General features: G+C 46.1%; 1 protein-coding gene and 1 long non-coding RNA gene across 4 annotated transcripts; one reads left to right on the top strand and one right to left on the bottom strand.

Annotated features, from left to right (window-relative positions):
- Window positions 1-858: 858 nt before the first annotated feature.
- Window positions 859-5,397, bottom strand: IL10 (interleukin 10). Of its 2 annotated transcripts, XM_053607957.1 has the most exons (5): window positions 5,150-5,397; window positions 4,262-4,321; window positions 3,824-3,976; window positions 2,757-2,822; window positions 859-1,608 (listed from the first exon to the last, which is right to left on the bottom strand). In XM_053607957.1, exons 1-5 carry the CDS (start codon window positions 5,312-5,314, stop codon window positions 1,516-1,518), a joined length of 537 nt encoding a protein of 178 aa, XP_053463932.1. In that variant the 5' UTR covers window positions 5,315-5,397; the 3' UTR covers window positions 859-1,515. The 2 variants fall into 2 exon arrangements, with proteins under 2 accessions (XP_053463932.1, XP_053463931.1); XM_053607956.1 differs by lacking the exon at window positions 859-1,608 and having other exon boundaries at window positions 1,628-2,822.
- On the top strand, window positions 3,818-26,081 carry LOC128597525 (uncharacterized). 2 transcript variants are annotated; one of them, XR_008383268.1, is made up of 4 exons: window positions 3,818-3,931; window positions 20,297-20,403; window positions 20,720-20,870; window positions 25,877-26,081. It is a non-coding gene; the product is annotated as an uncharacterized LOC128597525 (long non-coding RNA). The 2 variants fall into 2 exon arrangements; XR_008383267.1 differs by lacking the exon at window positions 25,877-26,081 and having other exon boundaries at window positions 20,720-21,469.

Raw genomic sequence — 26,081 nt, 5'->3', positions numbered from 1 at the left:
AAACTGACCACAACTAGTCAGCTCCCACCCTCCCCCTCCCCCACCAGGGCTGCCTTGGCAGAGCTAGAGTAGTGAGAGGGACTCAGCCCATTCTTTCCCCTATCTCCTCCAAGTCATGGGGCTTTGAGTAGGGCTGCCCCGGCCACCATGCCCCTCCCAATAGGCACGGCTAGAAGTCATCGTCTGTTGGCTCATGGAGGGGACAGAGGAGCGGCAGCTTGAGCCTTGGATATCCTATCAAGTGGGCTACTTTGCTTATATTCCGCTCTATTGGGTATAGCCCTGTTGTCTCTGATCCCAACTCAAAGAGGATTCAATAGGAGGCTTTAGTTGTGTTAACAACCAACTGTATGTACTGAAACCTCCTCCTAGCACCAGGGACCATGTCAGCACTTTGTCTAAGTCCTCAGGATAACCCAGGCAAATTAGTATTCACCCCTGGACCTTTGGAGCTTGAAGAAACAAAACCAAACAACCCCTCCTACACACAGGGACACGCACTAAAAACTCTCCCAGCTTACTTTTCTAATTTTGATATGTACAGAATCTCTTCCATAGCCTTGAACATCTGCAAGATCTTTAAGGATTTAGGGATAGAGCCTTAAAAGATTGAGTTATGAGAAGACCAGGGTGGTCTTTGTTGTTGGCTTTTGAAGTGTAAATATAGGCCCCCCCCCCCTTCTGGTTTGGAGTCTGCCCTCTCTCCAAGAAAGGGTAGCTAGCTTCCTTTCTCTGAAATGCAGATTTCATTCAGCCATTCTCATTTGTCTTGGAAGCACAAGGCAACAATTTTAGTCAGACGGGAGTCAATGGACACAACATGATTTGAATAAGATCTATTTATTTATTCAAAATTAAAATCTGCTTTGAAGACAGACAAACAATTTAACATTCCCAGAGGAATTGAATCATTTCTAGTTAAAATTGAGTTCTAGTAGAACCAATTTTAAGCTGCTATAAATAACAAGCTGGCCACAGCTTTCAAGAATGAAATAGTTGGGGGATGAGGTCAGGGGAATCCCTCGGAGCTGCTGGAAGGTTAATCATCAAAGGGCTCCCTAGTTTCTCTTCCTAAGAGGGTCAGAGTCTGTAATACCCCAGATTGTTAGAGGGAGGTCAGGGAAAACAGCCCAATAGCTATGAAGTGTGGTCAGGCTTGGAATGGAAGCTTCAGTTGGCTCCCAAAGGAATATTTGTTTCCCCCTTATATAACTCATAATTTCTCTTAAAACGCTCCTATATCATAGGGTATCTCCCTATGGAAACAGCTTAAACACAGGTAAAAGTAATAAATATCAAAAAAAATTATAACATAGGGCTTCTTTCTAAATAGTTCACAGAGAAGCTCAGTAAATAAATAGAAATGGGAGTTGAGGTATCAGAGGTAATAAATATTTTAGGAGAGAGGTACAAGGTTTTCCAAGGAACTGGGTTGGCTATCCCAGAACATTGGCTCAGATTTTGGAGATCTCCAATTTATGTCCTAGAGTTCAAAGAGTTGCCATGTTGGTCGCTTCAGTTTTTCATCTTCATTGTCATGTAGGTTTCTATGTAGTTGATGAAGATGTCAAACTCACTCATGGCTTTGTAGATGCCTTTCTCTTGAAGCTGGGTAGGGAAATAAACATTTAGTTAAAACCCCATCTAGGATTAAATGGGTTCCCTTACACTGGGATAGGCATAACTCATGATGTCAGGTGAGCCCCAGGACATGTCCAGCTGCCTTGGGAAAGGCAGTGCATAGACCTTTTTTCCTCCCAACCTGAGCACAGCTATCAGGTAGCAAGGGGACTATACAACTGGGTTGGCTATCCTAGAACATTGGCTCAGATTTTGGAGATCTCCAATTTACATCCTAGAGTCCAAAGGGTTGCCATACTGGATGTTTGCAAAGCATAGTCTTCAAAATGCTGCCTTTTAAAGAATTTTAAAGGCCATGTGTTCACATGGTGCTTATGCAAAATTTGATGAAAAGATACTGGAGGAAGTACCTTAAAAGCATGACAGTGATTTTAGAGAGAAAAGTGCCTTTTTCACATCTGAGCTCTCCCACCAACTCTGAGCAGGACCTGCCCTGCTATGCTGGCTTACTGTCAGGAGATTCATGTCTCCTGATGTTGAAACCCTGCCCAGTGTCTGTCCTCAGCCCACAAATGCAGGGCATGGCCACATGATTTCTGGGAAATGGTCTTTTAGGAGGTTCACGAACAGTTGGAAGTGTGAAACCCCATTTGGTTCGGGAGTTGACATTCTCAGGCACCTTGGGAGTCCAAGGGGCAGAAGGAAAATGAACTTGAATCCACTCTGGATAAGTGAGAATTCTGTTTCCTGCTCCTTCTGAGTTTTGAGGCGTTCAGGCCGAACTCCTAGGTGTGTTTGTGTCTTCACATTCACGTGTCAGCTTCCTGCACGTGTGAGTTCAACCTAGATTCCCAACAAGCTACTTTCTGTACTTTCTGTTTCCTTTGTCACTCTCCCCAGCACCCAGCTCACTGTGTTCATAGGCTGGCTGGCCAGCTCAACCCACAAGCCTGCAAAGGCAGAGTGCAGTCATTTAGAAACCCCAGAGACACTTAACAGAATACAAATATAACCGAGGAGCCGGCTCCTCACTGGCTGAGGAGGTCACACCATTTGTCAGGTTCCCAGGCCCCTCCAGTTGAAGGAGGGGCCTGCTGACACCTGCCACCCTCTACCCTTTGGGGAGTGGGCAGAGGCTGTGCTCTGCAAGCCCTCTCTACCACCTCCATGCTCACCTTACTGAAAGTGCTCTTCACCTGCTCCACTGCCTTGCTCTTATTTTCACAGGGAAGAAACCGGTGCTGTGGGAAAAAAGAGAAAGTGGTGATAACCTTGGTTCCCAGCTCCCATAGTCTGAAGCACTAATAAGCTGGAAGCTGGTAGCCTGAAAAGGGGGCCTCCCCTTGTGGCTCCCAGGGAGAACAGAGCCCTGCCTCTTTCTTACACACTGGCCCCTTAACCACAGCCCCAGGGCGTTGAGATGCATTTCCTGGGAAGCCACTCAGATGTTTGCAAGGCTTAGAGGACAACCCAGATCTTGGGTTTCCTTCATCAGAGCTCCCTGGTGTCTCCTACATGCTGAGCTAGGCATTCTTCATTCCATCCTTTTTGCCTCTCTATCCTGTCCCTGTCTTTCTGTTGCAGCTACCAAGGCTGATGTCTAAGCATCTGAGGAGCAGAAACACGGTCATAGCTACGAAGACCAAACCCTTTGCATAGCCCTATCCTGTAAACAGAGACCAATTGATTTTCCAACATCAGGAAGAGAATGAAAGAAATTGTTAGTGATGAGGGTATCATTTTAGTTGGAGAAATAAATTATCTGGGGGAATTATTCATAGATACTAGCTTGGGGCTGAGGACCTTCCTAAAACACCAGAGGAAATCCTGTCAGACAGTTGGAGACCTCAGTAAGTTTAAGAATAAAGGTGAGTGATGATTTCCTCTGCTTGGAAGTCTTCACTTCCCAGCCCAGGGGCAAGGTCTAAAGGGATGAGGAGCCCAGGCTGAAGCTCTGGGCCCCTTTCAAGAAGAGAGAGGGGAGTAGTTAATAACCCACAAATGACTCACAAATAACAGGAAAGCTGTTTGCAAATCTTCACATGTAAATGCCTAGCATCCACCCCCACCCCCTGCACAGAGAGCAATGAGCAAGATCTGACTCTAGGCACCTTTCCAAATTCTTAGCCGGTCCTGCCAGACTATGTCTTTGGTGTGTCTCTGGATGTGAGTGGCCCTGCTGGCCTGTAGGAGATGGTATGCTGGGGATCGCTGCCAAGAAAAGAACTGGTCTATTACTTACACAGCGCCGCAGCCTCAGCCTGAGATTCTTCAGCTTTTCTCCTAGGGAGTTCACATGCTCTTTGATGCCTGGTTCATGGTTCTCAGCCTGCGGCATCACCTCCTCCAGGTAAAACTGGATCATCTCAGATAAGGCTTGGCAACCCAGATAACCCTAAGGGAAGGAGCCAAAGGTGGGGCGGTGACTGGGAGGAAGGGCTGCTGCTACAACTAGCTTGAGAGGACAACTTTGTCCTCTGGATCTGCCTTTACCAGCTGCTTCTCCCCAGCACCGAGCCCTTCATAACCCTTGCTGCCAGCTATGTGCTGAGTTAAGATCTTTCTACTTCTCCTTTTCAAAGTGAAGAAAGCAGACCCAGCTCCCTGCAGTCAGGAAGCAGAGCCTCCCTTCCCTTAATCACAGTGCACGCTCCTTCCACCCCCTTGTCCCTGGTCTTACCTTAAAATCCTCCAGCAAGGACTCATTTAACAACATGTTGTCCAGCTGATCCTTTGTTTGCTGCAAGGAGAACAAAAGGAGAATGAATTTGAGGTTTAGAGTAACACCTGATAGGCATGTCTTTCTGATGCACTTTTGTTTTATAGAATTTTTGATTTTTAATCAATGTAGGACAGTTTTAAAAACCGGATTCAATAGTGCTACAAGCATTAGTTAGACCAGTGTTCCTTGCCACTGGCATCAATTTGTCTTTAAAATCTGGCCGATTTGGAAGCAAAGGCAAACGTTTGACTCAGTCCTGGTCTTCTTTCTGCAGACCCACATCAGATTTGAAGGGGCAATTATGTTAACCCTTCAGTGCCCTTGAGTCCCCTTTGGTGTTCTGCTCTTTGATTTTCTTTCTCCCTACTGTGGTTACACCGCTCCACCTTGGAAAGATTTCTGGGGATGGGAAGCATTTCCTAATGCAGGTTCCCCCAGGTGCTTCCCCAAAGCATCAGCCTTTCAGGTCTGGAAATACTCTAAGCAGAGGCAATTTATTCTTCCTTGCCACAGGACATAGGGAACATCTTTGCATCTGATCAGACCCTCTGGACTTCTCCCAGCCACTTAAGTGTAGAATCTTAAAAGAAGTTTCTGAGCATAGGAGAAAGTGCATTTACTTTCTTAGGCAGTTTTTTCCTGCATCTATGTTCTATCATCTGGGGTTAGCTTAACTCATTGAACCCACAGCTTAATCTAGGACTCTCTTAAAAACTGAAGTTTGGGGGATTGGATGCTAGGGATGGAGGAGGAGCAGTAAAAGGATTCTTCTTATAGCTCCAGCAGAAGGCCTAGTTCAGGCAGTCCCAGGAAGAGAGAGAAAGGGCAGGTGGGAATTATACTCACAAAGAAAGTCTTCACCTTGCCAAAGGCATCTCGAAGCTCTCGGAGCATGTTGGGCAGGCTGGCTGGAAAGTGGGTGCAGCTGTTCTCAGACTGGGTACTCTGGCCTTGGTGGGCTCCCACCCCAGCCAAGAAGACCAGGCAACATAGCAGTGCTAGGCTGGGCATGGTGGAACTGTCCTTCTTCTGCAAGTCTGCCTGTGGTTTTGTTTTGCAAGACCAAGCCCCTAATGTATAGACCTTCCCCTCTTCTGTCCCCTTTTTATATGTATGTGTCTTATTGCGACCTCGCCATTCATGAAAGCCACAAGGTCACAAATTTCCTGGCAAAGCCCTTTTTTTTTTTTTATTAAAGCTCCTCCTCCCTTTTAGACCTCTCCAATTTTCATTTGTTGAACTTAAAAGTTTTTAAATTTTGCATTGTAAGCAAAAGGACTGGTTGATGATGAACTGCATGCAGCTATTTTTAGTATGGGCTACCTCTCTCTCTTAAAAAAAAATAAATGTAAGCCTTTTAATAAAAAAAAAAAAGCTGATTTCCTGGGGAGAACAGCTGCTCTGTGTGTGGAGGCCCACAGCTGTGGGTTCCATTCACGTATTCCTAGGTCACAGTGACGTGGACAAATTGGCCATTCCAGAATGTACCGGGATTGAGAAATAATTGGGTTCCCACAACCTGGGTTGAATACCTAAGACTCTGGGCCTCAGTTTCCCCATGTGAAAATGAGGGTATGGGTTAAATATCTTCAAAGCTTCCTTTTGGGCCTTCCACTTTATGCTTGAAGACTGACCCTGGAGAAGACTGAACTGGCTTCCTAGAGCACAGACCAGAGTCCCAGGCTGTGCCCCAGGCTCCTTCTCTGTTCCATTTAGATTCTAAGGTCCATGTCCCAGAACTTGGAGGAAGTTGGTAGGACTAGTCCACACCTCTTCAGAGCTTGTTACAGTCAGGTAGGGGGTCCTTGCCAGGACCCTCCTTGTCTCCCCTTTATAGTGAGCAAGCCAAGGCACAGAAGACACCAAGTAATGCGCATAAGGTTGCTTGGCTGTCTGTTTACTTCCCTCAGCCTACTCTGCACGTTCTGTAGCGTCTAGACTGAAATCTAGATTAAGTCGTCCCTGACGTTTCTTTTAGTTGTAAGCTTCTACAGCCAGAATCTAAAATTTAGAAGTTGTACAAATATCAAGGAATGTAAGTCTGGATTCCATGAAGTCTGCTCAGCAGGTCCCGTCCCCGATTCCCTTTTCCAAAGCAGCCTTGGTTGTCTTGCTTTGAATTTGCATGTGTGTATGTGTGTGTGCACATGTTGTGTGTGTGTGTGCATGACGTGTGCATGTAGGGTGGCCAGGTGGGGCTGGGATGAGGAGCGTTGCTCTACTTTTGGTTGAGGGGTGATGGAGACACTGATGTCAGGATTTCTTCAGACATTGGGAAAGTCTCCGGGGGTCCTTTGATTGCTTTGTTTTCCTGCTTCCTGGGGGGATCCTCCCACTGTCCCAGTTCAGATAGTCCCTGGGGACTCTGTTCCTCTGTACCCAGGACAAGTCACTCATCCTCCCTGTGTCTGTGTTCCATCTGTCCTGAGGAGGCACTAGCACCTGCCTTGCAGGGAGCTTTGGTTTAAGTAACAAGTGGACCCAGATGGAGGGCATCTCCAATATTTCTGCTGTTTCCTCACCTTCCGGCATCAGCACAGGGACATTGCTGATGGCAAAGGGTCCCAAGCCTGCCCCACTGGTCACTGTGCCGGGGTAGGTGCCCTGGGGCGCAGGTAGTCTGGAGTGAGTGGGAGGGAAGGACCGTGTGTCTGCTGTGGTGACTTATGGGGCAGGACCAGGGGACCTTGGCCTCTTCTCTCAGCCCTGCAGGGAATATCAACACAGAAACCTAAGAATCATGAAGGGAGAAAGCTTTCTAGAAATTGGAAGGAAGCTAACTGAGGAATGTGTGCTCTTGACAGATTTAAATTGTTTTATTTTTAGTTTTAATTTAAAACATTTTTATTTATTTTTTTGAGACAGGGTGTACTCTGTTGCCCAGGTTGGAGTGCAGTAGTGTCATTGTAGGCTACTATAGCCTCAGACTCTTGAGCTCAAGTGCTCCTCCTGCCTCAACCTTCCAAGTAGCTGGGACTACAAGCACATGCCACCACGCCCAGCTAATTTTTCTATTTTTTTGAGAGATGGGGTCTCACTATGTTGCTCAGCTTGGCCTGAACTCCTGGCCTAAAGTGATCCTTCCACCTCAGCCTCCCAAAGTGCCAGGATTACAGGTGTGAGTCATCATGCTTGGCCTTCCTGCTAGAGTTATGCTGGTGTCCGGAGTACTTTTCTAAGTTCTCCCACCAGGAAGCAGAGAGAAAGGGACCAGGAACTGAGTTTCCCATCCCTTCTCCCTTTCCCCTTTTTCTCAGCTCTTGGGTTTTGTCTGGTTTAGCCTTCAGGGCTTACCTTGTCTCTGAGCTGCGTGTTCCAGGTGTAGACACAGCACGATAGACCAGGCAGGCCAGGGTTCCTGAGCCCCCTCTGAGGCTACGAGGTCCTCCCTGACCCGGGCTGTGTAAATCTCTCCTGTCTTTATTTCCCACCCTGCCCCATACTTACCTCACAAGGAAATCTACCATCTTACATTGCTGCCATCCGTATGTACACCTTGTCTTGCCCAGTGAGCCGTGAGCTCCCTGAAGCAGGATGCTGTTTGATTAATCTTTCTGAATCTGGTACGTAGTACTGAGTCCTGCCCATGAAAGGGACCAGCTATACTTGAGATGGGCATAGCAGGGTGCCCTGTGTGCTGGGAGGATACCACACTAGGGAGGCTGGGCACTGGTAAAACACTCAGAGGGAGAGAGAGAGAGCAACTTAAGGAAGCGGGTAGCATCTCTTACATTTTTTTCTTTAAGAAATAGATATAAATACACATGCAGTGTCAGGGAGAAGGGAGGTGCGTAGAAGCCATTTATATCATTCTTTAATCCATAATCCATGGAATAGGTTTAAGGTTAGGATCAGGCTTTTTTATTTGTTTTGAAATGTATAGCCATTTATCTCAAGCCACATTTGTTGAATAGTTGAACTTTCCCCATTGATTTGAAATCATTATTCACTCCAACCTCAAAATTTCAGAATCTAAATGGTTATAGGTCTTTACTTAACAGATAGAGACAATATCTTCCCTATCAACTTAATGCATAGTATTGATGTCAAGATACAGAGATTAACATTTGAGTAAAGTTAAGATGGTGTTCCCTTATATAGACAAAACAACAAGAACAAGAAAGATGTTGTTCTCAACATCTCTCATGTTTTAAAGACATTTATTCATCTGAAAAGTCATCAAACTCCACTGGGAAAAGTCCCAAACCCATAGGTCACATCTGAGACATAAATGCCAATAGTCACATGTTAGTAGATTTTGAGTTTGGGTTTCGGTATAAGGGAAGAGCCAGTGTAGGGAAGGAAATGAAGACCCAAGCACCTGTGGATGGATGCCGTGTCATTGTGAATTTCAAGAGGACACAGGGCCTGTCATCAGACTGTGAGTTCCTCACTCTAGTTTGCCTTTAAATCCAGATACATGGCAGATGTCTATTAAATTGAATTTAAATGATTTTTTCCAGTGGGAAAGTGGGAGTACACTGGGAACTCAAAGGAAGATTTTGGGAGGGGATTTTTCCTCCACCCCTGCTCCAAAATATTTCCTAATTTCTGTATCCACCTATAAATAGAAAAAACAAAAAACAAAAAAACAAAAACCAGACTCAGCATTCTTTTAGAAGAGGTGATTTTATATATATATATATATATGTATATATATATATATTATTATTTTTTTTTGTCCCACCCAATGAGCAGTGCAGACGCAGGCAGTCCAGGGCTGGTAGGCAGTCTCAGATCTCATCCTGGACCTATTTTTTCTGCCTTCCTATCCTCCTATATTCTGTTGCCAAGTGTCAGAGAGAAGGGAGGTGGTAAAGTTCCAAAGTCCAAAGGTACCCCTGGCCTGGAGATCCTAATAATCTTTTGGGGAGGTTTCACCCAATAAGTTTCATCACTTTAGCCATGGAGGAATCTGACCAGACAAGAAATCCAGTGTATGTGGGGGCAGGGAAGAACAGGGTAGTGGGGAGGCGGATGTGCATGCACACAAGGAGATTTTGAGGGTCCTATCTACAGTGTACAGATCTTATAAGAAATTCACTTCCCAGCTACTCTTATGTTCATCAAAATGGCAGCCTTCTTGGTGTAGTTGCCTTCTACTGTGCTGCAACTTAGCAGCTTGGACGCAAGAGTGGGAAGCAACCTCAAGCCCCGTGGGGCTGCTCTGGAACTGCAAAGAGAAGGCTCAGAAATTTGGGTTTCCTGGATTTGGGTTCAGACAGCCTGCTTGGCAATAGGGTCAGCTAGTAGGGAGCAGGCAGGTGGGTGAAGCAGGCAGGAAAGATGGGATCGTGTCCACTGGGGGAAAGGGTGACAACTGTCCTTATGAAGAATCCCCTTGGGGTTTGGCTCTTACTTCCCATTAGTAGTTACTTTTTGAGGCTGATAGTGAGTTTCATTTCTTCTTATCCAGGACATCTAGTATGTAAAATAGCTTCCCCAACTTGAAATTTCTAGTATTCCCTTGAATAACCTTCCTCAGCTCCCTGAGAAGAGGCTTCCTCAGTGCTGCCACAACAGACCCCACGTGCACCACACACCCAAAGTGTGGCTGGGTGGAGAGCCAAGGGGACAGGGGTCTGTGGGTGCTGTCCTCTTCTGGGCTGTTCTGATACTGGCCTTGTGACTGGGGTACTTCAGAGTAAAGGCCTCGTGGGTCAGAAGGTTAGGAGGAGCTGGATTTGGGGCTGGTCTTTAGGATCAATTGAGCCAGGGTTATGCAAACTGGATTGGGTGCCCTTCTGAGGATTGTGGCCTGCAGACACTGCAAACCACAAATCAGCGGAAGGGGATCAACCAACGTGGAATTCCCCTTTGTGCAACTGTGGCACCAAAACAAGCAATTTGGATTTTCCTTAGGGGACGGACACTGTGGTCTATCACTTGTCATATAAGAAGTTGGCTTATCAGGGACCAGGATGCCAGGTGTAGAGACCTGGCTGCCCAGAGGATATAGCTGTTTTCTGTTCTGTCTGCATGATTCTTTAGGATAACTAGTGCATTCCCAAGATCAGAGAATGAATGGATTCTCTCAGCTTCAGAACTGTCACTCTGATGGGCTTTAGTTTACTCCAGACCTCGCTGCATAGCTGCACCTCAAACCCAACATCTCTGAGCAGACCTGACTTCATGAATGAGTGACTTCTCCAGTCACACATGGTCCCATGACTAGAAGAGTCCTGACCTTTCTCTGTTGTCTCTGTTGAAATTCTCAGTATTTGTAGAGCAGGGGGTCACATCTTCTCATTTTTCTACCCTCTCCCCACAGTTTATGCAGTTGATTCTGTACCTGAGACTAGAATCATCATCCCCTCTCTCTGGTTTTGCCTTCATGCAGTGCATCCTAACTCAGTAAATGGAACTGCCATTTAACCTGGAAATAATGAGTTGGTTTCTCTCTCTTCCTTGCTTTCCTGTGTCCAATATGTCACCAGGTCCTCCAGAATTTTTCTCATAAACATTTTTCTGATCTGCTCACTTCTCTCCATTTCCATTCTCACCAGCAACGACTTCTGATTCCAGCTACCATCTTTTATCTCCTGCACTCCAAAATAACTGCCTAATTGTGTTCTAATATCCATTCTCTAAACATTCTTCACAGGGTAGCCAGAGTGATCATTTCCAAACACCAATCGGACCATGACTTTACTGCTGCTTAACCCTTCAATAGCTTCCCACTTTCCCTCTCTTGGTAAAATAAGGACCTGAATTCTTTATCCTGTCTACAACTCACTTTGTCATCTGACTCGGCCTATCTCTTCTGCTTTAACTTGCACTCTCCACTTCCCTCTGCACTCTAGCCTCACTGGCTTTCTTCTTCTTTTTGTCAAATGATCCAGGCCTTCTCTGCTACTAGAGGGCCTTTGCATATGTAGTTCTCTCTTCCTGCTCGCCCTTTTCTTCATCCTCCAGCTCAGATGTGACTTCCTCAAATGAGCACTTCATGATTCCCAGTTTAGGTCAGGTCTTCTGGGTATATCGTTTTAGGACACCTTGTTCCTTTCCTGTATAGTACTTAAGACAGTTTGTAATTATATGTGTGACTATATGATCTTTAGTTGATCCTCATCTCTTCCATTAGCCTGTAACCACCTCAAGTGCAAAACCTATGCCTGTTTTGGATCATCATCGTTCACCTAGTACTCAGCACGGTTTTGGAAACAGCCAAGGTTCTTAATGAACATTTCTTGGCTGACCGAGCAACTGAGCACAGATTCCTTACACCTTTTATAGTCCTAAGGGGCGATGTGTCTGCTGGTCTTCCATGTCATATAAAGCAGAAAATATATGCATTTGAGGAAACAGCTTTCCTCACAAACTATATGCCTATTCCCTATATAGCTTTTCCATTTTTTTTTTTTAATGATCTGATTACTAACCAATGCTCTTCCAGGCAGATGTTACCTAAAACCCCCACAGTTATTGGAATGTTAAAAATGTCTTATGAGTAGGATGTCGGAAAAGGAGGAGCCTTTTATTTTACAGATGGGCAAACTGAAACTTAAAGAAGAAATGACTTTTCCAGGCACTAGAGATAGGTGGACTCTGAAACCAATTCTCTTTTTCAAATCAATACCGAATTCCTTGACTCAGAGAAATATTAAATCGCTCTGAAATTTTGGGGCCCGCACCAACAATTGGGGGTATTTATCTAGGCCTGCGCAGTGTGTGGGGTTGTGGTATGGAGGAGAGTGGAAAGGCTGTGGAAATAACCTTCCATCCATCTAGTAGGTACTTGCTGGGTGCTTAGACTTGTATTTAGGAACTAGGGATGGCAGTGGGGGCTACATAGATATTTTGGGGAAATATTTCAAAAGCTAAGAATATTTTCAGACAGTAAAGTGTTTCTGCTAGATTGTACCTCTGACACATGACTGCCGTATGATCGTGTTAAAAAGCATAATTTGGCATGCCTCCAAAGCACCAGCACATTCAAGAAACCTTATGAAAGAGAGGAGAGTTGAGTACTTCCCTTCATCTTGCGTATTCTGATCTTTATCTCTGAAATGTGCCACTGACTCTAAACCTTCCACCATACTCCGCATGTTTTTGATGTGTGTTTTTTGTGTGCTTTGAATGCACATCGGCATTGCCTGTGAAGACCCGGGTGCTTCCTCTCATCCTGGACTTGTGCTTCTTCTTCTGTGACTGTGTCATTTACATGTTCCAGTCTTGGGTCGTAAACTCAGGAAGAGAGGAAGGAGGGCAGGCATGCAAAACTGTGTTCAAGCTTCCTATTTGGATTCAGGACCCCTTTACACTCTTAAAAATGATTGAGGACCCCCAAAGAGCTTTTACGTGAGTTATGTCTACCAAAATTTATCATCTTAAAAAATAGAACTGATAAAATTAAGAAAAATCTATTTAGGACATCACTTTAAGGTCATGAACAATAATAAGCCCTTTAACGGTTAATATCAAAAATATATTTTTAAATGAGGTAACTATTTTCCAAACTCAAGCACATTGAGTGAGAAAAGTGGATTGTTTTGCATTTTTTTCCCCAAGTCTTTTTAACTATCTGGTTTGATAGAAGAAGCTGGGTTTTCCCCTTTGCTCCGGCCTTCAGTCTATTGTGCTATGTTGTTTTGGTTGAAGCATATGAAGAAAATCCAGTTTCACAAGATAAGTAGTTGGAAAAGATAGGGCCTTCCTTGGACTGCGCTTGATGACTTAAGTGTTTCATAGCAATCTCTAGGTGAGGCTGAGTGGAGGAGAATGATCAAGGTGTGGCCTTAGAGAAAGGCGTGGGGGCATTCCCATAGGGCGCCTGGTGAAAAAGGAGAGGTCTACTTCTATCTTCTTTTTTTTTTTTTTTTTTATTGTTGGGGATTCATTGAGGGTACAATAAGCCAGGTTACACTGATTGCAATTGTTAGGTAAAGTCCCTCTTGCAATCATGTCTTGCCCCCATAAAGTGTGACACACACCAAGGCCCCACCCACCTCCCTCCTTCCCTCTTTCTGTTTCCCCCCCCATAACCATAATTGCAGCCTAAATGCCCACCAACCCAGGAATGGATTAACAAGCTGTGGTATATGTATACCATGGAATACTATTCAGCCATTAAAAAAAATGGAGACTTTACATCCTTCGTATTAACCTGGATGGACGTGGAAGACATTATTCTTAGTAAAGCATCACAAGAATGGAGAAGCATGAATCCTATGTACTCAATTTTGATACTTCTATCTTCTTTATTCAGAGTTTCCAAAACAGCCACTGTGGTCCTTTAGGGTCCCATGAGCCCCTCATATGTCATAGAAGCTGAAGTTCCTCATGGGGAGTGTTTGTGGTGTCAAGTCAGAGCCCACAGGAGTTTGGGGGCTGATTGGCCAGTGCCCTTCCCATGACTATAAACCCCTTTTCCCCAGGCCAGGGAGCCGGCTCCAGGGCTGCATGTGGTCGGGGGTCACAGAGCTGTCAGGGGAGCTCTGCTGCAGGCGAATCTTGGGCTCACCTTTCCACTTCTGCCTTTTATTCCCCTCTTTTTCTCTCTCCTTCAATTCTGAGGGGCAGCTTACAAATTCTGCTGTATCAGGTTTTTAGAAGCACCTTTGAAATAAAAACATACATTCCCCAACTTACCTGGCCAGGATTTATCCAATCTTATCAATATCATTGGCTTGCCATGATCTTCTCACCCCACTGATGTGACTGATTGAGAAATTACCTTATTAGGTGGGTATTCTTTTAGAAACTGAGCCAGACATTGTGTGCTCAAATTAAAGCTTGATCTCTGGTTGCTCATCCGACTGGGGGAGACCTTCTATAAAGTGAATGAAAATAGAAATTCTTTGTTCCCCCAGAGTTGGACTAAGAACTCCCAAGGTCCTAAAATGCTACAACCTTCAGATATAGTTCAAATAAGACTCAATTAAACTACTAAATTCCCCTGTTGTTCTGTATCGATGGAGATGGGTCAATTCTGGATAAATGTAGTTTCTGGTTGTTTGACAGTTAATATTAAAAATAGGCCTAACTAATTCTATAGCCATACCATACCATAACATAAACTCTGGATTGACTTTGATATTAATATTGGAATATACTAGTTAGAAACACATTAAGACAAGTAAAGGCAATTTCACTTCCTGTAACACAGTTTTACTGTATTATAAAACAGCTTTGTAAATGCAGTGTTCGATGTTAGTTAAATGGTGATCAACACTTTTCAACATAGCGACCGTATTATTTTAACTTCAACTAACACACATTAACACTTAAAACTGTTAAGAGAGTATGTGGAAGCTGTTGGAGTGGTGCATAAAGCGTCAGCTTATTGGCGGCATGGCACACCAAGTTTAAACTCTGTTGTGTGTGTGTGTGTGTGTTTGGCCAGGTTGTGTGCCAGTTGCTTGAGTTCCAGAAAATAGGGCATTTACTGTAATAAGTATTACCTTTTAATCTTAAAAGTAATGCTTTAAAACATATTATTCTTTGGGGTGGTGCCTGTGGCTCAAAAGAAGTAGGGCACCAGCCCCATATGCCGGAGGTGGCGGGTTCAAACCCAGCCCCAGCCAAAAACTGTGAAGAAGATGAAGAAGAGGAGGAGGAGGAGGAAGAGGAGGAGGAGGAGGAAGAAGAAGAAGAAGAAAGAAGAAGAAGAAGAAGAAGAAGAAGAAGAAGAAGAAGAAGAAGAAGAAGAAGAAGAAGAAGAAGAAGAAGAAGAAGAAGAAGAAGAAGAAATATTATTCTTTGAAATAAGTGAAGAGAATCTGTTTGTGCCTTGGCTTCTGGGTGATTTGAGACTGTCCCTAGCTGGCACTTTGAGGTCAGGAACCTCAAGTAGAGGGTTAGATATAAACTGGTAATAAGTCAATTGACTGATTACACAAAAGAATGGCTAAGGTTGCATACTGAAGCCTTCCTTATGTAATACATTTCATATACCTCTGATGGCAAAGGTGGGACCTGCCTTCCCCACTTTGGACCCCCCAACTCTACCCTGGGTCCAAGTGTTCTGTTAGTGGAAACCCAAGATGTGCTCTGCCTTTGGGCTTATCTTTGCAGCAAAGCCCGGTAGTTGAGTCGACACATGTAGTTCTGAGGCACAGTTTCCCTCCTTGCCAAATCCACCAGGTCAGCACAAGACCAGGCCCCTTCACCCTCTTTCAGTTCATGGCTTCTGCCCAGCCTTGCAAGTGCCACTCTGTAAGAGAAAAAAACCCTTTTCTTCAAGCAGCTTTTGCGTGTGTTCACCTGTGTTTCCTTCTCGCAATCCTGGCCCCCAGCACTTTGAGGTTGCAGTTTCGTTGTGAGTCAGGCCTGCTGAGAGCAGTGGAAATCAGAGGGGCCTCAGCTTGGTAAGGAGGACGTGATGCTGCCTTTTCCTCAAGAGCGTGGACCCGGGGTTGGCGGGGGCGTGGAAGGGAGGTGATCACTTTCCGGAAGTGGATTTCTCACACTGACTCTCTCGGGGAGGAAAAAATATTACTGGAAAGCCCTAGAGAGTGCTTCACCTCTCTTTCAGGAGGGCCCCCGTGTTCTCAAGAAAGTATCTGCGCCGAGTGCTAAAATGTCTGCATTGTTTTGATGTCTGCTGTGAGGCAGGCCTGCGCCAAGGAGGAAGTGTTCTTGGTGTGGTTGGCTCCTGACACGGGGCTCAGATAATAGGTCCTCTTGGGGGAGGTGACCATGGGTGCTGGATTCCCATGGCAGAGCACCATGAGGCTGGCTTGAATGCTGGTTCATTCCCAGGAGGTGCCAACTACCACAGGCTTTGACACACTAAAGCCCTCCAGCCCCTCCATCAAATCCTACAGGGGAAAGGAGAGAAGGCAGAGGAATGAACAGTCCTGGAAACAGGATGTCTGGTCACCATGGTGAAAACCATGAATATGAACATGCGCATCATACAGGCTCTGGATCGGCAGATCTGTGGATCCATGAGGGAAGCTCCGGGCAGCGTGGTTAGACTGAAGACCCATACAGCAATATCACAGAGACGGTGTGAAAGAATGCATGTGTCGCCCCCCAATTCAGAAGTGGCTGTTTCCTATAGACTGAAATGGCAGCAGTTGGTTCTTCCTCAACCCTGCTCCTGAGAAAGCCTTTATGAAATAACCAGCAGTAGTGGGGCATGGTGACCCAAACGTACAGACCCAGCACCTTTGGAAAGTTGCTAGAGGCCAGGAGTTTGAGACCAGACTCTGTGAAAGAAAGAAAGGAAAAGGAAAGAAAGAAAGGAAAAAGAAAAGGAAAAGAAAAGAAAAGAAAAGGTCCATTAACTTTTAGAGTATCAGAGGATCAAATGTAACAGTGGGTAAGAAGCAGTGAAAAAGGAGCAGGCAACCCTTGGGCATGCTGGCTCCAGAGGCTGAGCTCAGTGTGAGGCTGGATCAGAAGCTGGGATAAGTGGAGGAGAGCAAGTCATTGGGGAGCACTTGGGTAAGCAGGGCAGAAGGTGGGGTTTCAATCCAGGGCCTAGAGCCCCTCAGAGGGAAAAGCAGGAAGGAACCCAGAAGGGGGTCCCAGGGAGAGGGAGTAAAGCATGATAGGATGTGACCCAAGACAACTTTGTTTATTTCAAATGTTGAAGGCTGGTCATATGTCCCTAGGAGAAGGGAGCTTTCCTTTGTTCATCTCACAGATCCTAGCTCCTAAGAACGTGAATTGAGGTTGGTGCTATAATGCAACCCAACCTCATTGTAAGCTGGGAACAAATCAGCATTTATAAGAGGAGTTTCCAGGTTCCAAAAAGTGACTTATAGATATATGTGCAAAAGCTGAATGGTACCTGCACAGAACTACAAAAATATATCCCTGATTAAAGGAGTCCCTAGAGCTAAACTGTGTTAGGGAGAGGTGGTGTTGGGGGAGAGGCTGAGGCAGTGGGAGAGGAGAGAGAGGATAAGGCAATCTCAGGGGGAGTCATGGGCAAGCTGGAAGCTCTGCCATTGGAATCCAGAACCCCACGTCCTTCACCAAGGAAAACCTATCCCATCTGTAAGATGGAAACAATAAAAACAGCTACCTCCTGCTTAGGAGAAGAAAGTGGGGTGTATGCTTGTCATAGTGCCTGGCACATGGCAAATACTCAACTCTTACTTGATGATCTGTTGCTTACACTACAACAACACTAACTATACCTTGACTATTGCAACTACTACGACCATTGCTATCAGAACAGCTGTGACTGTTGATGCCACCACAATTTCGCTTTCCCTTCTGGGCCTCCTGAAATGACTTTGAACATCCAAAATTGGTGCGAGGGGAGGAGGAGTTAACATCCCACCGAGTCTGTTGTGATGTGGGTGGAGGCTGCTGCCAAGTACTGAGGTGGGGCCCTTGGTGGAGGCGCATGGGCTGGAGTGGGACACGGAGCTTCAGGCCACAGTGACCACAGCTGTGGCTTTTGTTTCATTTCATGTAAAATCAGTAAGCCTTAGGGTAAACTGCAGGGGAGGAGGAGAGGCTGGGTTGCAGCAGGCCAGATGGAGCCAGAGCTTGCTCCTGTGCATCCTGCAGCAGAGGGAAAATTGGGGCTCCAGGACCACCATGATCAAGATCTGGGTCCATGTGGTCTGTGTGAATTACGATCCGGTCACAGCGATCCCACCTTTGGTCACCTGCATGTCACGCCCTCGCTGAGCCAAGGGTCACATGGAGTTCAGCTGTAGCTGGCAGTCACTGCTCTTGATGTTCTGAGGGCAACCAAGTTAATCCCTATCATGTATCACCCCCTCTGTCCTATGAGCCACCAGAGAACAGAATACACTACTGAAGTCATTTTAGATTTTTCCAGGCCACCAAGGCAGGAAAAACACTTTTCAACACACTAACTTTATTCCCAGATCCCCATTCTCATAAACCTTCAATGGCTGCCCTGTGTCTTTAGAATAGAGCCCGGTCAGCCTAACTTGGCATTCGCAGACGCCTTTGTAGCCTTCTTTTCCCACAGAGTCTCTGTGCAAGGCCTCTGGCTGAAACAAGGGGGCCGTCACCATTGTCAGAGACACCCGTGTCCTCTCCCATGTCCTTGCTTTCACACATGGCTTTATTGGCCTGCAGCACCCACCCGCCTTTCATCTGACGGGCTCCTTCCAGTTCAGTGCCACTTTTCCATGAGGCTTCAACAACCTGACACCAGTGAGATTTCATTAAAAAAAAAAAATGTCCTAGTGCTTATGACCATCCTTGGCTGCACTTTGTGCGCACTACCTAGAGTTGTGAAGCAGCTTTTCCTGCATGGTTGCAGGTGTACGCACACAAGTGTGTGTGTGTGTGTGTGTGTGTGTGTGTGTGTTGTGCATTTTTTGTCCTTGAGACCTGTTTTATAAGGTAGAGCCTCTGTAAGTTGACCACCCAAGAGACTGTAACAAACTGGTCAACATACAGAGGTGGTCAATACAAGAAACTAGGCCTACTGTCCTGATACATACATGGGGTGCATGTCTGGTCTATGAAAATTAGGGTAACGTAAGGAGGACGTTAATGTAGAAGGGGGTCAACAATGGAGGTTCTACTGTGTATGCCAAGGATAGAGAGGAGACACAGTCTAGCTTGGTGTCACTGTTTTGCTTATTTTGACTAGGGTTTGGGTTTCAGATTCTCAAATGGAAAAGCCCCAGGTCCAGGAAAAGGAGTGCTGGGTTTTTGTCTTTCTCTTGTGTGACTTTGGAGATGTCATCCATCTACAGTGAGTCTCTGTGACTTGCGGAGCCTCCTCAGTTCTTTCTCCATGTTGATGATCAAAGGGGCTTGCTGATAGGCGGGAATGCTTAAAGGCCACACAATAGCTAAACACAGAGAAGAGCTGGCCCCACTGTGGTCTTGTCCTTGGCTCAAGGAGGGAGGCCTTGGTGGCTTTTCCCACAGCTGGCAGCAGGACTAGGACCCAGGAATTTCTCTCTCCAGTCCTGCCACAAGCCACCATGCCACACACCCTGTCCCTGGGCTGCGTTCCCCTCTCCTTGTACCATGTGGTGCAGCCCCATCAGGCTTATTTTCCTTCCCACCAGCCACATCCATAGCATGGGAATCTGTGCTTTTCAGCAAGCTTCCTTCTAAAATCCCCCTCTACCCAGGGTTCTCAGGGACCCTGTGGACCTTCCTTCCTTGTGACATGGTTGGGGAAACACACTGGTCTGCAGATCTCTTATTCATCTTCTCAATCCCAGAGACGACTTAAGCAATCTTATCTGTTGTGTGAGTGTGTGCTCACGTGTGTGTCTGTGACTCCTTGCAGCTGTCCCGTGACTAACCGATGCCAGCTCTCTGCTACTGTATATTGTGCGCCCACTGCGTGCCCGCTGTGCACCATGGCACACCCTGAACGGAGCCCTGGGGCCTCTGCTCATGCCTGCAGCAGACCACACCCTGCCTTACTCGGATTTCCCTTATCACTCTTTGATTTCTCACTATGTGCCAGATACTTTATTTATATTATTTCATTTTACATTTTATAACAACCATAATATTTTACAAAGAAATAAAATAAAGCTCAAATGACTAATCCTAGGTCATATAGTTAGTAAGAGGTTGGGGCAGAAATACGAACCCAGATTTGACCCCCAAACTTAGATCTTTAACAGGACTATACCATGAAACTTCTTATCTCAGCGAGAATTTTCTGAGTAGCTGTACTTGCTCAATGAACTTCGCTTGAAACCTACTAAATTACTCCTCTGCATTTCTTTTATCTCATCTGCTCGCTACTCCACCCATCCTCCCAATGCTTTGGAAAACGTCCGTGAACTCACATCCTTTAAAAGCATTCTCCAGGAAGCCATCCCCAGGTTCCAATAAGCCTTAGAGATTGGAATGGTTCAGCTTCATCCAAGTGTCTTTAGCTATGTGGATTATTTCTCTAGTCTAGCCCCTATATGAGAAACTAAAAAAAAAAAAAATTCTTGCACTACAAGGGAACTAGGAGTCATTTGGTCTAGCCCCCTGCCTTCAAGTAATGACTAATGGTCATTTCATAAGGCCTGTTAGCAAAGATTCCATAGTGTCTAAGGATCCTGATGGCCCAATTTTTTTTTTCAGCCCAATCAAGGCCTTTCCTGATTGACTATAAACCTGTTGATAACTTCATGGAGTGCCTGGAGTTCCAGATCATCAGAATGTTCTTTCTTCCATTGATATTTGCCCTGGTAAGTGGAGATGACACACATGTTCTCCATGTGTCTGCAACTCCAGGGTTTATAAAATGCCCTTATCTGTACTGTGCCATTTGATCCTCTTTGCCACCTGGGGAGGTAGAAGCATCAGGGGTTCTTACCGCAGTTTTACAGATGAAGAAACTGCGGCTCACAGAGGTTAGCTGATGTGCCCAAAGTCAGACAGCCTGAATGTATAGAGCTAAGACTCAAGCCCAAGTCAAATGCTTAGAGTTATTAGCGCTGAAAGGAATTTTGGAATTTATTTTACAGTTCATTTCTTTATTTCCCTCTTTTTTTTTTTTTACAGGTGTAGACACTGAAATGTAGAGCCTTTCAAGGACTTGCCCGAGAGGAAGTCCTTGAAAGGAACTAGAACTTTGGTCTTCCAATAATCAGTTCATTCCTTCCCCCACAACAGCATGCTGAGATGACAATGTGGCGCCCATAATTGTTAAACGGTTTAAACGTGTCACGAGGGTGTGGTTCTTTTATCATGCCATTTTCTCAATACCCCAGAAGAAAACCTGAGCTTCACGGCATTCGGCCTCTTCCTCTGGTTGTGCCCAAGGTTATGAGCTGGGAAGGGAAAATACGCACTGCCTTCCAAATAGAAAAAGAAAGAGAGAGAAAAAAAATAACAACCCAAGTTTGGAAACTGTAGAAAATAAACAAGTTTGAATCTCAATATGGTTCATCGGCAAAATTTTCCCCAGAGCCAACAGCCTGTGTCAGAGCTAGATTTTCCACTCCAGCTACTGTGATTTGGTTGTGGCACCCTTGGTTTCTTTCCTTTCGATGGAGACAGACTCTGACGCAGGTTTAGGGCTCCAGCAGGTGTGTGGGGGTTTACAAGCTTGTCCCAGCCTCTAACACTTCATCCCCTTTCCGCCCCACCCCTGCCCACCTCTGACAGGACCAGGTTAGGGGGTAGAAGCAGTTGCTGGAAAGGTGCTAGGGGTTTTGCCATCTCTGGAATCCCCTTAGCACACACCCCAGCCTTAAGGCAGTGCCGGCAGGAGAGAAGGCAAGAGCCTCTATTCCACAGGAGTTTCTCTTAGTGGAGATTCCAGGAAGTTACTTGGTAGATGGCATTTGTATCTTTCTTGAGTCCTTTTTGCTAAGTTATTCTCTCCTGTGCAGTGTGTGTAAGACATTCCTGGACTGAGGGGTGAGGGGCTTTCCCTGGGCTTGTCAGATTTACCATTTCATCTACTGATCAAGAGACGGAAGATGAGCAGGGTCCCTATATCCACCAATACTCAGATTCCCATCAAATTGCCAGCGTGACCTTTTCCACTTCCCCCTTGGTAAAAAAGAGATTGTTTCAAGGGACTGCAGGAGGATTGGATGGAGAAGACTCATCAATTACGATGATTTGCTCATTATCAGGATGGGGCTGGGCAAATTCTCAGCGGCTCTGCTGCTGGGTGTGACCAGGGGTTCCTCAGTTTGACTTTGGTTCCCTGCGTGCTGTGCCCAGCCCCATCTCTTCCTGAGAGCCATGTTTGGGTCTCTGGTGCCCTCTCAGCAGTGCGTTGGCTTCCAAAGCCTCAGTGTGGTTTCCATCATGAAGAGCTTCAAGAGTTTCACCCTAAACAGGTGCTGGCTTCTCTCCCCCTGGCAAAAGCCCCCTTTTCTTATAGGTAACTGGCCAACTGAACACCTTTTAAGATAGTTTACAACTGCAATCTCTCACCCTTCCAGGAAAACATCTATAGTTTTAACTGGTAATATCCCAGATAGGGTATCTAAGTAAACTGGAACATTCCTGGCTGTATGTATGTGTGTGTGTGAGGTGGTGGGTGGGGGCAGGCTCTGGGCCTTTCCAAGCTTTTTGGATTTATTGTCTCATCTGCCTTTCCCAGTGTGAAAGATGAACAGCGCCCAATTCTCTAGAATTGCCACATCTTGGTAATATCTGTGGCTTGTGAAGGTTGCGTTTGGGATGCCTTCCTTTTGTTCTAAGCTTTTGAGGAAGCCTGGGGAACAGTATGAAAAGTCTACCCTGGAAATAATATGTAAACAAACCAACTGCCCATCTATTTCCTGAGTGAATATTACTGGGTATTTCTGGGCAAGGGGAGACCAGTTAAATTACTTAGATCATCTTCTCCTGCTCCAGTCCCAACCTGGGTAGGGCCTCTCTCCCCTAATTAAAGGCTGTACAGCAGTTAAGTATGCTCTCAGACAGGGCTACCTTAGGAAGAGCTGGGCAATGACAAAAATGTGATGCTCTGGCTGTCCTTTTGGGGTTTGGCACGTTCACATTCCCTCTGTTTTTAACAGCAGTTTCTAGGACTGAGTCTGATGTAAGAATCATGTATTCTTCAGAATAAACAACACAATCAAAACAAAAGCTAACCCTTGGAATGCATCAGGCTCTGTTCTAAATGGCATATGTATATTAATTTCTTTAATTCTCACAACAATCCTACTATCTATCTGTGTAATTGATATTAAGTACTTCTTATAAGCCCACCGTATAGCTGGGGGAATCTGGGTTCAGAGAGGTGATGTGCCCAATCTAATTCCACATAGCTAGTGTCAGAACAAGGATTGAAATCCTGGGTGGTGTGGCTGCAGACGCCATTCTCTGCTGTCCCTTATCAGAGTAATGGAGGAACCAATTGGCACATGATTAGCTGAAATAAAGTACTTCTTGGTGCCCAGTACATAGAAAATACTGAATAAATGTTAGAATATTAGTCTTCCTTCCGCTGGAATGGTTTGCATTTTAACAACAGTGGAATGAAGGGCTTTAAGGATCAATTAGAGTTAGAAGGATTTGCACTTGTGAGCGTGAATGTGTTTGTGGTTGACACATGTAGACCCCAGACAGTCACCCAGGCTGGTCAGCCCTGTCCTCAGGGGTTTGTGTCTGGAGCTGGATGCTGCCTACGCCTTCTGAAGATGGCTTTTATGGTTTTGACACTTCAGTCTCTTCTTCTCAGGTGGAGTTTGTCCTCTGAGGACTTTGAAGGGTGACTATTTTAAAAATAGCACGAGGCAGCTGGTGGTGGCTACTTCAGGGGCAGCACGTGAGACAGGCCCCAGGAGGGGAAAGCCATGAATCAGGGGTCATGTAGCAAGACAGGGCTTTCCTATAAGCCGGATTTGGTCAGCGTGGGTCCATGGTTCCTTTGAGGGATTCCCCGACTGCACGCAGTTGCGCTCCGAAAGAATGCCTCCGATTCCCCCAACTGGCCTGACTCATCCCAGGCCCCAGATTGCTCAGACCTCTATCCAGGTGCCTCCTGGAGAGTCAACTAGGATCCCTGCAGGGAGTCCCCTCGCCCACAACAGGGTGGGAGGTGGAACACAACGGCTCGTCCTCTCAATTCCGGAAAGCTCAGCCCTTCCTTTCACCCTCAACCTCATGCGTGGAACCTCAAAAAATAGAAAAAAAAAAAACAAAGCAGAAAAACACCATTGTAATAATTATTAATGCTTCCTGCATTTCTAGCGCTACTCGATTAGTCATAGCTACAGTTTGGGTGGCTGTTATGGTCACACCTCGCTGGGCTCCTAACAGTTACCTCACCCAGTGGAAGGGCCCGGAAGGAGGGTGCCACTGACAAGGAGAGGCTGGGCACTGGGGGAAAGAGAGCAGGTGTGGATAGAGGCCCTTGGTGCAAAGGCTGGTATTAGTGCACTTGAGTCAAAAGGACGAACTCCCCAGGTCAGAGGTCAGCATTTAGCGTTGCTCCTGGGTCATGACCCTTCAGGTGGTTGGTGGGCAGTGTGCTCCAGCACCCGGGACACCACACCCAGGCCAATCTGACTCTGTCATCATTACTATCAAGTTATGCCCCACTTTAGCCACTGGCAGAGATTCTCACTGGCCATCAGGTCAAGTCTAAATGTATTTAGACCTCTCAGTTTCCCCACTGGCCAGCTGGAAATAAGAACACTACCACTTTTGTTGGGAGGATAAACTGAAGAAACAGAAGGAAAGTGCCTGGCACAGCATATAGACAGTAGGCACACAATAAGTGGTGGTTTATTTCACTTGAGTTTTCTTTAGGGTCAGTCACATCCTGTACTCCAGTGTCTGTCCCCTGTTCCCTGTCCTCCCTCCCTGCCCTGCCCCCTAATTCCTGTGTGCTGTGCACTGGCTGTCTCTCTTCCTTGAACCCTTTTCCCACTGCTCCAGGTCACGTGGACCGCCCCCCCGCCCCCCAACCTATCAGGCTTCTTGTGCTGCCATTTGGCCCTGGGTCATTGTATAGACTCCGGGGTCCTCCCTACATGTCTTATGAATGTAAGTTTCATCTTCTCACATAGATTATAGTTTCTAGAGTTCAGAAACTGGGCTCATGGCTTCTGATTCTCATGCCTGACTAGTTACTAGGTGAGCAATAAATTCTTTAGAAGAGACCTGGGGGGTAGGGAGGGGTGGGTGTGTGGCAATGGAAAGTTACCCAAAGTGATGGGGAAACCAGCTGGGGCACTTCAGTGTGGGGATTTCCCTGGACCATGTTTCATGACTTGTACCCAGCCCAAGCTTTGTGAAGTTGGAATCCTGCCACGCTCCCCACTTTCCATACCTAGTTTTGCCCATGGCACCTATTTGAACTGGCAAAGGTGCTATGGGATAGAAAATATTGGAATCTCAGGGCAAAAGCCAATGAGTGCAGGAAGGGCCCCCCATGTTTCTCTGTGCCCTGAATATCACTCACGGTCTTCCAAATCCTTCCTAGGGAGATCCCCAAGCCAGTTAAAACAATTCTGTCTGTTCTGCTCTGGCCTGGGCATCCCTTGTGGAGCGATCTTGTTTTCTCTGTACAAACAGTTCAGACACGTGGGCCAGCTGAAGAATCTGAGAATTAGAGTAGCACCTGGCTGCCAAGGCTGGTGCGGTTCAACCTGGCAGCAGTCTATGGGCAGTGGTCTGCTGTTAGAGGGTTGGATGTGTCATCTCAAAGCTGCAGCACCTCTCTATACCCTACCTGTCTTCCTGAGACATTTCAGGTTTTTTTTTTTTTTTTTTTTGCATCCAGCTAGGTTTATTATGTCATATCCATAGATTGTCTTCTGCCCTGGGGCTGTTCAACAGGAACTAGTTGTGGATGTCTCATCAAGGATGGTGTTTGAATTTCATTAGCCCAACTGGACATGGCTGAATCACTCCCAGACTGGATGCCTCAAGAGCTTGACCTACTTCTCTTCTCTTTAACATCTGCTCCACCCAAGCCAACTCTCCCTAGGACTCCTTTCTACACTCTTAGGATCGCAGACTGTAGAATGCTGTAGTTGGCAGGAGCGATAGCAACTAGCTAGTTTACCTTCTTCTACGGAAGGGGAGAGAGACTCTGGGCTTGGGAGTAACTTGCTGTGAGCTCATGTGGCCTCTGCGTGTGGATGGCTATGCATGTGTCTACCCCTGTGTCATTCTCACTCTACCAGTTGTGTCTGGATAATGACTCCCTTTCTCTCTCTCTTTCTCTCTGTCTTTTCTATACAGGATCTCACGCTGTCACCTAGACAGAGTGCAGTAGCAGCATCATAGCTTTGCAACCTCAAACTCCCACCATCAAGCAGACCTCCTGCCTCAGCCTCCCAAAGTGCTAAGATGACAGATGAGAATCACCAGCTCCAGTCATCTCTTCTCACCTCCTCGGAGAAAGCTTCTTTGATTAATTCAGTTCATTCCTGTATAGTAAACTCTC

This window comes from Nycticebus coucang, chromosome 10 (genome assembly GCF_027406575.1).
Source record: "Nycticebus coucang isolate mNycCou1 chromosome 10, mNycCou1.pri, whole genome shotgun sequence".
In the NCBI taxonomy this organism is placed as follows: domain Eukaryota; kingdom Metazoa; phylum Chordata; class Mammalia; order Primates; family Lorisidae; genus Nycticebus; species Nycticebus coucang.
Note: the sequence above shows the minus strand (reverse complement) of the source record. Positions and strands in the feature narration are given on the sequence as shown.